General features: G+C 39.3%; 1 protein-coding gene across 2 annotated transcripts in view; it reads left to right on the top strand.

Annotated features, from left to right (window-relative positions):
* The first annotated feature begins 2,598 nt into the window (after window positions 1-2,598).
* ebf1b (EBF transcription factor 1b) overlaps window positions 2,599-16,018 on the top strand; it is a 142,815-nt gene continuing 129,395 nt past the window's right edge. For both annotated transcript variants that reach the window (XM_079835387.1, XM_079835388.1), the window contains exons 1-4: window positions 2,599-3,211; window positions 3,728-3,884; window positions 4,668-4,731; window positions 6,157-6,212. In XM_079835387.1, the coding sequence (XP_079691513.1) occupies window positions 3,078-3,211; window positions 3,728-3,884; window positions 4,668-4,731; window positions 6,157-6,212 (411 nt within the window). In that variant the 5' untranslated portion in view covers window positions 2,599-3,077. The remainder of the gene's footprint in view (window positions 3,212-3,727; window positions 3,885-4,667; window positions 4,732-6,156; window positions 6,213-16,018) is intronic.

The following is a 16,018-nucleotide window of genomic DNA, read 5'->3' on the forward strand; positions in this document are numbered from 1 at the left end:
TCGCCGGTTCACCTGTTCCTTCCTTGGTCCACTTTTGATAGATTCTGACCACTGCAGACCGGGAAAACCCCACAAGAGCTGCAGTTTGGGAGATGCTCTGACCTAGTCGTCTAGCCATCACAATTTGGCCCTTGTCAAACTCGCTCAAATCTTTACGCCGTGTTATTCATTGTTGACCGATTTTCAATGATTTAAATCTATTCTGTTAGTGTGATTTTAATGTTGACCGCGCGGTGGCGCTGCTGCTTCACGTGACCATAGATTTACACGGCGCTTCGATGGCGTGAGTCAAACTGAGAGCTTCAAATGTAATATTTGATTAATGTTCTTTAACGAAGGGGGGAAATCATTTAATAAAGCTATACTAAAATAATTTTTGTCCCAAACAAAATTGAATAAACTAAATTGAATATGCTTTGGGCAAAAAGAATATAGCAGAATATATAGGCTATTAAAAACCATACACAGAAAACTGCCCGAGTGACACGCCATGGGCATGAAATGTTTATGCTTTGATTAAATCATGTTTAAAATCACTAAATGATAGCCATCTGCGTTATGAGCATAAACAGCAAGTTATTATTGTTTTTTATACAGTACAGTGCCGTTAGCTCTTTATTTAATTTAATTCATTGTTAGGAGCCAGGATTATTAAAAATGTACACTCCACTAATATATTTTTATTGTATTCTTATTGGTTATTTATAGGTAATATCAGCGAGAATAGTATTAGGGTTACTTGTTGAATTAACATAATTTATTAGATGATGATAATAATGTTATTGTTTATACTTATAATTATTAGCTGTTTGTAAAAATTCACATCATGATTAAGTAGCTAAATCTCTTTTCCAGAAGTGATTTTTTTTTAAACATCCTATGTAAGTTGCATCGTGGGAGAACGAGGGGACAAACTAAAAATATAGTGGCCCCAGGGGCCAGTGCACACGGCCGCATATCTGTCAGTCACAGCTATACAGCTTGGAAGAATAAAATGGTTACAGTGAGTGATGCTTTGCGCCGTGTGTGTGTGTGTGTGTGTGTGTGTGTGTGTGTGTGTGTGTGTGTGTGTGTGTGTGTGTGTGTGTGTGTGTGTGTGTGTGTGTGTGTTTAAGCGCAGAGGAACACGTTTGTTTCTGAATGGATTCCATATAAATCCCCTGCAATTAAATCCACAATTTTTTTTCTTCACCAACTAAAAGCTGTGCGTCAAATGCAACTGAATTTTTTTGAATTCGTTTTTTTCACATTCTGAATTATTATTTGACCAAAACATACTGAAAGTAATAACTAACAAACATAACAAACCTATTCGTGCACCTGTTTCATTGCCAAGGAGGAAACGGTCCAAAATGTACGAAATCGAATAGGTTTTTACATGTTGTTACGAACAGTTCAGGAGTATGTCCAAATTATATAAAAAATTATACAATTGCAATCTATTTAGTTTTTTTCTTCTTCATGTAGGCTATATTGTGTTATCAAGTATTTTCTATCATGAATCAGCTTCGTCATGCGCGCGTGCGTGTATCAACCACATAAAAATCATCTTTTATTTCTGTGCTTAGAATATTTTTTCTGTCATATCATTTCTCAATGAGCGCACCGTCTGTTTTCTCTTATCTCATTTCAGACAATCTAGACGTCAAATTTAATGGGAAAAAATCTTCATAATTAAGCAAAACCCTCAGGAAAAAAAGGTACAAAAGCTATCACTGCATGAGGCTGTAACACGTTTAATCCTTTTACACTCTTTAGGTACAGAGATGTACCTTTTGATAAGGTACTGCCCCAGTGACAGCTTTTGTACCTTTTTTTTCCGAGAGTGCAATTCTAGTTTTATTCAACAGCCTTTATTTTTGTAAAATCGTCCGTCAAGTTTAAAACATAGCTCCATAATTAAATGAAAGGTTTATCACACTGTCCAGCGTAAAATACACCTTTAATGTTGGTTCGTCATACATCTGGAGAACCTCAGACACCCTTTTGAAGGTTCCTCAGATCTACTGTAGCCTAATGAACTCCCTGAACTTCACTGTATTCCTTCCCTTCAAACACAAAACTGTCCTCTAACCTTGGAGTATGGGAACTAGTTCTTAGGCTCTTTATTAACCATAAACTGGTTGATGTTCTCTAATGGTTGTTTAAGTTCCAAAATCGGTGCAGAATCTTATGGGTTTCAATGTCCGCTTTGAAGGGTTTCCAAAGGATCAGAAATCTTTTCATTTGTACACCTTTATAGATCATGAGTGTGAAGCACTTATTCACCTGTGACACACAATCTGTCCTTATTAACGGCTCTCCAAAGTGCGCGTTAATCCTTTACGCGCGAACAAGGCACCAAGTGTTTTATTGTCAAGCCGGCAATTACGGCATCAAGAAGATAACTATGGATCGATACAGCCCCATTTTGCGCGAGGTTTGCCGCGTCTAACTCCAATCAGCTTCTTTCGAATGCTTTAGTAATGCCATCTGACAAACTGATGGAGTGGGTGGAGGAGAGAGAAAGAGAGAAAGAGAGAGAGAGAGGACGGCAGCTCTGGTTGGGCGGATCTGACACTGGTTTGCCTTTGGACCGCCTCTCCCGTTCCCTCCTTCAAGCCTCCGGGGCTGCTGCGCTCGTGCTTAGTTCCCTCTCATATAGTCAAAGGAAGGATTGATTCCTTTGGGAAGAGACACAAATCACTTCAATTTGATCAAGAGGGCTAAGGATACAGCCTGCTCTTGATTTACCCACTTTTTGTTGTTGTTTCCTGACAAAGAAAAATCCGAAGACAAGAGGAGAAAAGTTGTTAGGTCATGATGACATTTGATATGAGATCTGCTTGATCGCACCAGCTGCTCGCAGGAAACAATATCATCATCCTCCCAGAAAAAGGCTTTTTTCTTTTCTTTCTTTTTTTTGCGTCTTGGTGACACCGGGATCTGTCCTGGTTTTCAAACTCCTTCCCATCTGAGCGCTGAGCTGCCTGTCTCTCTCTCTCGCTCTCGCGCTCTCTCTCTCTCTCTCTTACGCACGAGAGGTGGGCACCTGAGAACACTACCAACGGGAAGAGAGTGTGAGAGATCCCGGTTTCATGTTTGGGATTCAGGAGAGCATCCAAAGGAGTGGGAGTATTTTGAAAGAGGAGCCCATCGGAGCCGGCATGAACGCAGTCCGAACATGGATGCAAGGCGCCGGGGTGCTGGATGCGAACACGGCCGCGCAGAGGTAAGAGACCCCCGGGGCTGCGTCTTCACCTCCCACGGAGCGTGGACTGATCGTGCTGCTGCTGCTGCCGCTGCTGGCGTTTGTTTGGGGAAACTCTATCCGGATTGTGGAGGATTAAGCCTTTCATTCGCTTTGCTTTGTCGTTTTAGTGAGCTTTGATGAGTTCCTTTGGATGCAAAGTTTGGGTACTTTGCCAAAGCTCACCTCCTTTTGCATGCAGTCACATCTGGGGGTCTTAAGACCACTGGATTTGAACTTAATGGAGAAAATAATAATAATAGCATAACAATAGCATAATAATATCATAGCCTAATAATAATAATAATAATAATAACCTAATAATACATAGGCTATAAAATGTAGCTTTCACATGCATAATTGTGTAAGTATTTTTAACTCTGCAAAACTCACTCAATGGACTAAGAATTATACACCCATTTTGATTTCAATGACACATCCACGTCTAATATCTAAGGGATGTTTTAACACGGGCCTTTCTGCGTGTCTTCCCCGCAGTGGAGTGGGACTGGCCCGGGCGCACTTCGAGAAACAGCCGCCCTCAAACCTTCGCAAATCCAACTTCTTCCACTTCGTTTTAGCCCTTTACGACCGACAAGGACAGCCGGTGGAAATCGAGAGAACATCTTTTATCGGATTTGTGGAAAAAGAGAAGGTGAGTTTCCTGAAACTGATTTTCAGCACCACGATGTGTGCGGAGCGCTAAACGCTCGCTTATCCTTATGCCTTTATTTATTTTTATTGCGAAGGTGCAAGAGATTTATATTGTAGGAAAGTAAACAGCAAACTCATGCACATTTAAAAAAAAATAATAATAATAATAAAGTGAATGTAGCCTGTTAATATATGAAATAATACTTTTGATTAATATAATGAAAATGATTGCAATATTAACAGGATTAAAAAAAATAGCAGCTAAATTGGAAAGTTATTTAAATTGTATAGGCCTAGTTGTTTAATATGATCATTGCTAATAATTATTCTTTTTTAATTTAAGAAGAATGCTTAATATGCATTTATAATTAAAAATTCATGAATGGGCTAGGTCTCTAAATTTCGCATGCCTTCAAAGCTATTCAATAACCTGTTTTTTTTTTTATTATGTTGAATACTAAATTTACATTTTTATAAAAAAAATATATCTTATGCATATGCACGTGCATAATAAAAAATACTGTTTAATGTAATATCAGTAATGGCCTACAACTTAGTGCTATAATATTATAACATAACATAACACAAGACTATGAATAAATTAATTTGACCTTGTACATTTAATACCATTTATTTATGAAATAATTCCGTTTATCACCTAGGCTATTTAAAATGGATTTCGTTTAGCCCAAACAATTGCATTTTGTAAGCGCATTCCACATGCCTCCCATTACTGTGCAGTGTATTATTTTGAGACCTGTTGTAATATTATTTTCATGCCCAGGAGACTACAGGAGAAAAGACAAACAATGGCATACATTACAGACTGCAACTTCTCTACAGCAACGGTAAGACATGCTCATATTCGCGCACGAGCCACGAGTTTGCGCACATTCATTGATCGTCATTTGCAATCCATCGCACTAGAATAGCAACAATAGCAGGTGCTGTCATTGGAGATCTCTAGTTGACGAAGATTGGCAGTGATTGAAATCAATGATTCACCCGATCAAGACTCTCTCTGTCTGAAAAATTAAACGCAATCGGTGATTGGCTAATTCCCAGTTATACTTTCTTCAAATCAAAGCACGGCTCTTCACAATGAATCCGATTTATTTCAACGCATTAATAATTCATTCAAGGTTTAAATCAATTAGAAACCTGTTTTCCAAGCACGGCACGCGATATTAATTGTTAATGTGTTTTTCTTCGAATGAGTGTGAATTGATCATGTTCATTAGTGTGTAATCTGACAGCCTGTCTATCATTTGTCATATGGTCAGTTTCTAAATAAACCAGCTGTTAGTTCATATCGCACACAGTGCTATTTAATATGTTTATGCTTCATCACAATAATTTCTGTCTTTTTGTTTTAGTTTGAATTTTATTCATTCGAAAGTGGTTGAAAAGCAGTGAGATTTTGGCACAAATCAATTCAAGGCAGAACTGTATTAAATAGTTTTAATTATTTTTGAATTTGAATCGTGTGTTTTCAAAAATACTTATTAAAATGAGTATAGATCATCATATAATTTAATACATTTTTAATAGAAATAAATAAAATATGAATTAACATGTATGGCTAAATATGCATCATTTTTCCATCACAAAATGTCTTCTGTAAAAAATAAAAAGTTACGTAGCTCATTAAGTCATCTCTTTCTTATTGAAAATACTTTGCTTTAAAAACCTGCCACTAAAAGGTTATTGGTTATGTATTGTTCATTTATGCCAATATTAGTATACAATTAAGCTGTGCTTGGGTTATTTCAAGAGCATTAGGTAACACTTTACTTTACAGTGTCCTTGCTACATATGTATTTACCATATGCATAATTACATGCAACTAAATCCTAACATTACTCAGTACATAAATATTTAATTACACTGTAACAAGGACGCCTTAAAATAAAGAATTACACTTTATTTTAAGGCGTCATTGTTACAGTGTAATTATATATTAGAGTAATAGTAATTAGCTACATGGACTTATTATAGGGTTAGGGTTTGGTTAAGGGATAATTGCGTGTATTTATGCTTAATTTATTGTTATATGTTAAGTACATGTAACATGTGTAACAAGGACACTGTAAAATAAAGTGTTACCAAATAAAGTGTAACCGAGCGTTATGTGTGGTGCAATTACAGTGTAATACAGTGTCTATTACATTGTAATAGCCGATTTAAAGATAATGATTGTGAATGTGTGTGGGTTTTTAAAAAAAAAATGTAATGAAAAGCACATGCTGATGTCAAGTTTCTGTGTGTTCCAGGCATCAGAACAGAGCAGGATTTTTATGTAAGACTAATCGACTCCATGACTAAACAGGTAAGGGTTCATCTCGTCCCGTACAGCACCATCTGCGCATGTCACCAGAGGCTAATTCATACATGTTGGGGCATCGGGACATGCTAAAGGTCGAACTGTTTGTGCCCCGCACAGATGAATCTCACAGCGTATAGTGTACGTGCATGTGTATCTCCCAGGGGCAGTGTCACATTTTTACATGCCCAGTGAGAACAGCATCATGTGGCCTCTTTTAGACTTTTTTTTTCTTTTTTTCTCGGTTGGAAGTTTGTTTGGTGTTTAACTGTGAGGCTTAGTGTGTATTTTTAGGGGACCCTAAATTTCTCTAGATGTTTCTGGTCAGTTTGCAGCCCCCTTGTTTTTCCTTTTCAACCCCCCATGCAAAACAAGTACATTACCCAGCTAACAAAAATATGTGTTACACTTTATTTTAAGGTGACGTAGTTACATTGTACACTGTAAAAAATGATATGATCAATAAGTTATGACAACATTTGTTTTTACATTGCTTTAAAGTTAAGCAATTTTCAACTTATTTTTTTAAAGTCAGTTTAACGTAATTTAAGTTGAATGGACTTAAACATCCAAGTTGATTCTACTTAAACATTTGAGCATTTCTTTTACAGTGTACTTATTTAGATAAATACTGAGTAATATTAATTAACTACATGTACTTATAGAGTTACAGTTATAGTATTATAAGGTTTGGCACAAGGTTAGTTACTTGTGTTATTACTATAGTAAGTACATGTAGTAACATCTTACTGTCACCTAAAATTAAAGTGTTACCAATATGCTCTAAAAACGTTTTGACGTTATGAAAATTTTATTTCTGAATGTTCTCTTTTTTAAATGTTTCTTTTAAATTATTGGTAAAAAAATGTGCTGCCTTAAATTTTTAAGTACAATCAACTTGGATGTTTAAGTAAATTCAACTTAAATTACATTAAACTGTATAACTTATTTTAATGAGTTAAAGCAATGTAAAAACATAATGTTGCCTTAACTTACTTATCATATAATTTGATACAGTGAACATTCCATATGATTATTTTGCAAACATTATGGGAACGTTACTTTTGAATGTTCCCTAAACTAAAACGTTTCTGAAAAAAAAACACAAAAAAAACATGAACGATGTATAAATAATGTTTTTATGCCAACGTTTTTAGAGGACTTTGAGAGAACCTCGCCAGAACGTTCCCTGTTATCTGTGTACATATCCACTTCTCATGTAGCCTTTTTGTGTACATGTTTGTGTTGCCCGTTGGTGTGTTTCACATGTTACGCTCGGCTGCCTCCTTCTGAACTCTGGGTTGTTTCGTTTCTAGTATGCGCAATATGGCAGATCTACATTATTAGTGTTGCTTGTTTCCTGTTTCCTGTTTGATATTATCTGTCACAGAAGACATGTGTGGCCCTGAGCTAGTGTATGGATGGTTTCCAAATAAGAGAACCAAAAACGCTGACCCTGGATCAGCCGTAATTAGCACGTCACGGGAATTAGCGATTAGCTTTTGTCAAAGAGTGTCTATTAAACATCTCCCTGTTTATTAGCCGCCTGCTGCAAACTGAGAAAGGCTCCACGCTAGGCTCTTTACACTTCGCTAACGGCCGCTAACTTACCTGCGGGCGGCAGCTCCCTCTCCCTCTCCCTCCCGCCTAAGTTGTGTTGTGGGGAACATCAAAGCGCATTAAACCCCAGTAGCTTCTACTTTGACAGCACTAGTCTGGCAGTAGGTAGAAGAGCTGTTGTTTCCTAACTATCTGCTTTGCTGCACTTCGTGGGAGGACATGGCACTTTTGAGCGAAGTGTCGCTAGAGCGCTGTTTATCAGTGTCAAGTTAAAAAATAATCACCCAGACGCCTCGGCTTCCCCCTCACACATCTTTTGTAGTTGTTTGCCGGCAGTTTTCATGTCAGTCTTCTCGGAATATATTTAGCACTTGTATTCATTATTTTTGTGCAGGTGTAATAGAAGTCACAAGGAATGAGATTGTGATCCCCATTGCTGCTGTATTGTGCGAGGGAAACTTTCAGATGTGAAGACAACCTATGGTTAAATCACTCACTAAAGGGATTCGCTTAGAACTACACTTAAAGATACATGTGTAACGGCAGTCGGAGGATATCAAATCCCGTTCTCTGCCGCAAACGCGCAACAATAAGACAGCTAGTTACCTTGTAACAGCTCAAAAATCACCGTTGTGAGTGATATATTTACCGCGTGCACACCTCGGTCGGCATGTGTCTTTGATTTCCTCAGGTGAATGAGAGAGAGAACTCAGGATCAGATGTGGTTTCGCTCAGGGGCAGTCAGACCTGTTGAGACGGTGAAATGAGACCTGGGTACTGGCTGACCACAGGACAGCTACAGGTGTCTTGGCCCATGTTGTGGCTCGGGCTAAAAACAAGCTTTCAGTTTGAAGAGTATGCACTCTTGAGAAGGGAGTGCAGATGATAGTAAGCTGGTTACAGATGACCTGAGAAACCATGAGACCATGAGATGCGAGTTATTAGGTTGTGGAGTGAGTTAAGGTGTGGTTACATTAGAGAAATTTATGTATAATTTTGCAGGCAAAAATGTCCATTGTCTGATGTCAATAGTGTAGTGATGCATGAAGCACAGCTCACACAGACATAACTCTCAAACCAAGCAGTTTCAGGTATGTTAACCAACACGGCAAATCCGCATGAGAAACTTGAACCTGCTGCCTGTGAAAATGGAACTGCAGCTTGATTCCAATTTGTAAGCGAGACTATTACTTTCTAAGTGACTGTGGGAACAAATGCTAATCACTGAGGCTGCTAAAGTGTTGTGCGGCGCTAGTACGGCTAAAACACTTACAGGCGACCACTCTGTTTATGTTACGGTGGCAAAAACAGCTAAAACAGCTTTAGCTTGGACTGTAATTAGTGTCCAGATTTGCTGTTAGTGCTCTCAGAGCGGTTACAGAGCTTATTATTCTGTGGCGAGACTGATTTACTGTTGCAACTGCTCAACAGTTGCATGAAGACGCTTGTTATTTTGGTAGTTACTGTCACAGTCAAATTATTAGATTCAGCAGATATGGTAAACATCTCAGTGTTATATATTTCAAACTATAGTGCTAATTTACTGCATCTGTTGTTGTAGCAGTGCCCTAGCGGTTAGCATACGTGCTCTGAATCTCACATGTTGAGCATTTCTGTAGTCAGGTTTTGTTTTTTTTCCATGCGGCAGATGCCGTTGATAGAGTTTAACTTATATTTATCCTTATCCTGGATTAGTTGAGTTTAGGGAGTTGACGGAAGAATAAACCACATACTTAGATTTGAGCATGCTAATTTAAAGAACAGTTACACGCATTACACTACAGGATTTACAGTTAAAGGTGCAGTGAGTAATTTTTAGGAGGATCTATTGACAGCAATGCAATATAATATACATAACTATGTTTTCAGTGGAGTATAAAGACTTAAAGTTTAAAGTTAATAAAGTTTTTATTACCTTAGAATGAGCCATTTCTGTCTACATACACCACTGGTCCCCTTATGTGGCGTTCACACCGGATGCGAATGAAGCGAGTAATTGGTGCTATTCGGGCGAAGTTGGACACTTGAACATTTTGAGTTTACTCGCTTCATTCGCGCGTGACATTCACTTCACAACAGACGCGAATTCGCATCATGGGAGGGGCTTCTGCCAGCCGGCTAGTCTCGTTGAGAAATGGCTGACATGTGTTTTGTCTATACGTCTTTTTTGTTAAAATCTACTGTTAATGTGTGACAAAACGCATAGTTTTAAGACTTTTTCAGGCGATAATGTAGTTGTTTAAAGCTCAAATCTGTGGTTTATTTATAAAAAGAGTGCCTATTTGAAAATTTTATCTGCCGTTTTCGGAGTTGTGAGCTCCAGTGGATCAGTGGCGTTCCGCGCTTGTTTACCCCGGCGAGAGTAGCCTTTCCTCGGCCAGTCCTTCTGCTATCTGCCACTGGCTCTGATGTCTCTGTGGTGTCTCGAGCTATAATTCGTCTTGTGTAGATGTAACGGCCGATCTTTGGTCTCATGGATCTATAATTTGTTCCCTGGCAAATCGTTTAGGCTGAGGGCAAAGTGAAGTTTCATTACTTTTTTAATTTTAGGCTATAACTTTACGTTACAGTTGTAGCCGACTACCACTGACTTTGAATGTTTGACTGAATTGTTTGCTTTATTTCATGTATAGCTTATTATACCTTTTACTTATACTTTTGTATTATTGATCAAACATAAACTTGCATTTAACAAAAAGAGACTGGGTTGTGTTTCATGTCATTTAATGTTATCACAGTGATAATCATATTGTCAGAACCAGATATTAATATACAGATTTTCTCCTCATTGTTGTCACTACTGGAGCAAGCTCCTGATTGGTTAATGTGGCGTGAATATCCGCCAAAGTTCAGATTTTTCAACTTAAGCAATGCACGCGAATCACGTGTTCAAAACGCTCAATTCCCGCCGCCTCATTCGTGCGAATCGCGCCACAGAATGCCTATTCGCGTCTCTGCATTGACTTAACATGTAAATCACTCGCGCGAAACGCGTCATTTGCGTCCGGTGTGAACGCACCATTACAGTGAAGTCACCATTTTGCGCCTAAAAGGACAAACTGCTCTACAGAGCACTAGCTACTCTCTGCTCTCTACGACGATGACATCTTTGTCCTGTGTCGGCCACCATAGCTTCTCTATGTGCTTTGAAAGGGAGGGGTGACCGGTGGATGGTTGCAATTTGCAACTTCACCGCTAGATGCCGCTAAAATTTACACACTTTACCTTTAAGGGCAAACCCCAATTCCGCAGCTTTTATTGGTCCCCTCAGAGTTCAGACTTCATGGATTCAGTTCAGAGTTCTGGATCATCATGAATGGTTAAGATCGAGACAAACAGTAATGCTTTTCAATCAGGATGTGCTACCAACACTAAAGCTACGTTCAGACTACAGGTAAATGTGGCTCGAATCTTTTTTGTTGCTCACTCAGTAACTCAAATCTGTTTTTTCTCATGACAGTGTGAACAGCACTAACCACATGGAATCTGAACTTTTCAATTCTGATTTGTGCCACTTTCATATGTGGTCCTAAATCCGATACAGGTCAGATATTTTACAATGCGACCTCAGTCTGAATAGTCATATTGGAATTTTTGCGACATTTACGTCCCTCTAGAGCAGGGGTGGGCAATTCCAGTCCTCGAGGGCCACTGTCCTGCAGAGTTTAGCTCCAACCCTGATAAAACTCACCTGCCTGTAGCCTTCTAGTAATCCAGGAGACACTGATTAGCTGGTTCAGGTGTGTTTGATTAGGGTTGGAGCTAAACTCTGCAGGACAGTGGCCCTCGAGGACTGGAATTGCCCATGCCTGCTCTAGAGTCACTTCAAAGATTTTACATACCCAACGTTATCAAGATAGTTGCGAAAGGTAGTCAGCAGAAGGACCCCAGACAGCAACATAGTGTCGGCCCAGATTCGGCCCACATCTGGTACATGGGGAATCCAGTGTACCGGATGTGGGCCGGATCTGGGCCGACACTATCCTGTCTGGGATAGAGATGTGTCAGAACTTCAAACTATAGTGAGATGTGTTTAAAAACTCTGCTCTCTTCTTTTGTATCCTCGTCTTTGTTTTTTTTATATGTTTATTTATATTAAATAAACACGTAATTACTTAGTTTAATGTTCTCCGTTTTTAATTCCGTATGACAGCGTGCTACGTGACGTCTTTGTGTCGTTCTTTTGCGCATATGGGTCTGTCCTGTTCGCACTGGAATCTGATATTGGCCACATTTACAACCACAATGTGAACAGCTATACAAAAAAATCTGATCTGAGCAATAAATCAGAACTGAGCACTAATGCTCGCAGTGTGAACGTAGCCTTAGGAGAAGGTTAGGTTTAGGGTGTCGTTGGGGTTAGAATTTGTTTCAGTGTTGTGTAGGCAGTCAGCTGTGTGACTGACGTGGCCAATTAAACCTTTTAGTTTCGGGTGTAGGGCGGGGTTTGCGCTTTAACTGGTGTAAAAATCACACTGTTATACTGGTTTGTAACTCATAATGTGATGCAAAAGTGAGAATCAGGGACGTGTGGGGCTCTTAGGTGTGAGTCTGACAGTTAAATCTGTGATCAGCAGCTTCAGCACCAACACATCACGCTGAGACAACATAGCGCAGAGACAGCAGACCCCCCACGTTCCTCCCTCATCTATCCTACTTTTCCTTTTCCTCTCTCATTACCTCCTGGATTGTTTATGTTTTTAAGATGCCATAAGAGATGTCAGCTGTTTTGTTGGAGCTAACTTGAGCTAAACTTAGCCACTGAATTAGACCCCGCCTCTTTCCAAAACCCGGCCCTCCAAAGGCATGATAGCAGGCATGTTTTGGGATTGGCTTGACAAAACCGTTAGCTATCGATTCCTTTTCATGTAAACTCTTAAAAAAGAAATGTTCCAAAAGGTTCTTTTTTTTTGTAGTGATGGAATAGAAGAATTATTTTGGGACCCTCTTTTGGCGTTAAAAACTACTGTCAGGATTTCCTAAAGACGTGCAGGGAAAAATTAGCGTGGATACAGTTTTTGCGGCTGACCTTATTGCATATGCATTTGTAGGAGTTTCCCTTTCAGACGCAAAATTTATGGGAGGAGAGTACACGCAAGATGATTTACTAAGGTTTGCGCTCATGAATTTACTGCTATATGCGCCATTATTTATCGCTCAAAAAAACAGGTGCTAATTTGCGCTGCTCTTTGTAGATTGTGTTGGTAATTATGGAAATGATTCTTTAATTCTTATCTTTCCACTCCCATTATTTTTTGGAATTGCGCTCTCACGCTAATTTGCCCTGTTTAGTAAATCTGTTCCTAAACGTTCCCAACCATTAAGGCCAATGACAAACCTTTATTTTTAAGAGTGTAGCTTTTGCTTGTTCAATCCTCACTCTGTTTTTGTAACTCTTTTAACCCGTCTACTCTCCAACTCTCTTCTTTCTCGTTTTATTCCCTCGTCTCCTGCTCAAACTCTTGCACTGTCTAGAAGTATCTCAGATGTCTGTGAGCTGTCTCTAGAAACCCTTCGTCTATTATCCTGTCTGTCTGCCTGCCCAACACTTGCTCTCTCTTCCTCTTCTCTTGTTTCTCAGGCTTTATGTCTGAACAGCTGATCAGGGGTGGGGTGGGATACTTATTCGTGAATGTGAACGCTTCTGTGTGTGTGGGAGAACAAAGAGTGAAATCACTGCCAAGACAGCACCTCTTTAAAGGTAGCGCAGTGGCCTGGGAAAAAAAGGCAGCCGTGTTCTTAATGGCATGCTAACAGATGATGCCAACTGTGTAGGAAGTAGGTTTCCATGTATTTATAGCATCTTGTTTACTTGCCTTCGATTTCAGGCGTCACATCAAAGTCGTTTAGGAAAACGCTGGATGAAATATGAAAAGTGTGCTTGGCGAGATGAAATATGTATTACAAGGCATATGAACGTTGAATGCTTATTAATGTGCCCTTCTCGCACTTTGGCAAGCAGTTAAAAATGCCCTAAATATCACGCTTGTAACATTAACATAGGGTAATTTTTAACACGGCACCTTTGCACATTCGGTGTTCCTTCGAAATCAAAAAGAAACAGTTTCCTGCGTTTATCACAGCACTTCCTGTTCTTTGATCTCAATGAAAGCAGCCGAGACGTTTTAAAGTTATCAAGATGGCACACTTTAAGAGTATACAAAGACTAATTAATCTTTATATGAGTCATTTCCATTTGTACGACTAGAGGAATTTGTGACACTACAGGCAAAAGCCATTGTTTTTTCATGCACTGGTGGTCAATTTTGAGATTTTGGATTTCTCCTTTAAGAACAGTGTAAAGAAAAATACACATTTAAGTATTTATTTTATTACACTTTATCTATTTGCATCTGTAGATTTCAGTTACACTACATATTTCTGAAAGCTGTTTCCTCAAAATGAGTTTTTTTCCTGCACTGAGTTTGAAATTTCCACTTAAAGGTGATGTTCGCAGAGATTTAGGAAACATGCTAAGTTCACATACTTGTTTCTCCAAAAAAATTTTTGGTCTGTGTGATCCCGCCCTCTGCCAATGTACCCAATAGCATTTCGACACCCCGGGTTGCCAGTTGGTGGAAAACACTGTGTATTGCAGCCATGGAAGCCGGCCAACAAATTGGGTCTAAAAAACCTCGGCTATGTGGCATATTAAGATGCGGACAAATCAACTTACAGTGTAAGACTCGTCCCCTTCCATTGTCCATTGCGCTCATTCCTGTTGCGTGTCCTTAATCTGGCAAGCAGTGTGAGTATAGAGTTTGAGGAGAAACGGCGGGAGAAACAACCCTCTCCAATATTTTGAATTTGGACTGCAGTACCCATTTCAACCACTAGCTGTCATCCAGATGCTTTGCAGCGAGCACTACTTGCAATAAAGGCACAATATGTAAGATTTTTGGATTAAAATATCTAGTAAAAAACACTAGAAAAATGCTATATATTTTGTTGACTTGTGTACTTACATTATCCCAAATGTTCCCAAGAATGTTTAAATCCAGAGAAATTAGCAATTTTAATCGTGTGTCGCATATCAATGATATCATTACCGCGTTACCCCTGATTTCTGGTTTTATTTTGTAGAAAGCATGGAAACGCCAAAGACGCTTTAATAAATATTATGTGTTTTATTAGAAAGGTGAGCAACTGTTTTGGTACATTCATCAACAGAAAACGAATCATTCCTATATAGCTCAACACAGTTAGTCTTATTGTTTAAATCTTGTTTTCTTGATTTACCGCGAGTATGTTTCACCATGCCTAATATCGATCTAGCTTATTGCAGTGTGCAACAAGGCCCAATCCCAATTCTATTTTATACCCCTTCGCCTACCCCTATGCCTACCCCTTACCCTTGCCTCTTGAAACAGTGTGGCAAAAATATTCCCCTAAGAAATGGGAGCTCTAGCAGCACGGTAGTCGTGGATGCAGGGCAATTCTTCATACCCCTTTGTTCGAAGTGTGGTCCTGAGAAATCTTCATTTGAAGGGCTATCTGGCCTTTTCCCTTAACTCTACCACTCCAGCCAAAAGAGAATCGAGACACCCCTACCCCTTCACGTGAACGCGCAAAACGAAGGGGAAAGTGAAGGGCTATGGGGTAGAAAAGGGATTGGTCCCAAGTGTCTCATAGTAGCATTATAACGTAACGTTCAACACTCAACGGTATCTAATATGATAAAACAGAGCAGTGTTACCCCACATACACATGAGCGGAAGAAGTGGAAGCGGCCGTCTGCGACATAATAAAAGCTCTGCTGCTCTCGATCCGTGTGTCTCACATTAGCAATCGCTCCAGCTGCCTCGTTCCACTCCAACAGCTTTCAGCCCCACCCTGCTTCATACTACAGTAACGTTAATAATTCTTTAATACATTAGCTCATCCATGAATAAGATTTCTGCCCGAGTCCCGTCGCATTCTTTTCCGCCGTCTGTAGAGGTGAAGACAACAACTCCCATGATTCCGTGAAATCAAGGTGTCATCAAGCTACGCCTTTTGTTATGAGTAAGCGACCTCTAGCGGCAAAAATTACTGAATTCTGACCCTGATTATATCCAATGTTCAAATTTTTGTTCTGAAAATGTATGCAAAGATCATTTGCACATTTGAATATAACCTTTGAGAAAACGTAATACAAAACAGTTCTGTCATGACAACTCCCGGAGTGTTTGGCATGGTAACAGAAATGACAATGTTGATATATTTGGTCTTGCGGAATAGATGTGCTTTTCAAGCTTGCTGCAGAGCAAGTA

Source organism: Gobio gobio (genome assembly GCF_949357685.1).
Source record: "Gobio gobio genome assembly, chromosome: 14".
NCBI lineage: Eukaryota > Metazoa > Chordata > Actinopteri > Cypriniformes > Gobionidae > Gobio > Gobio gobio.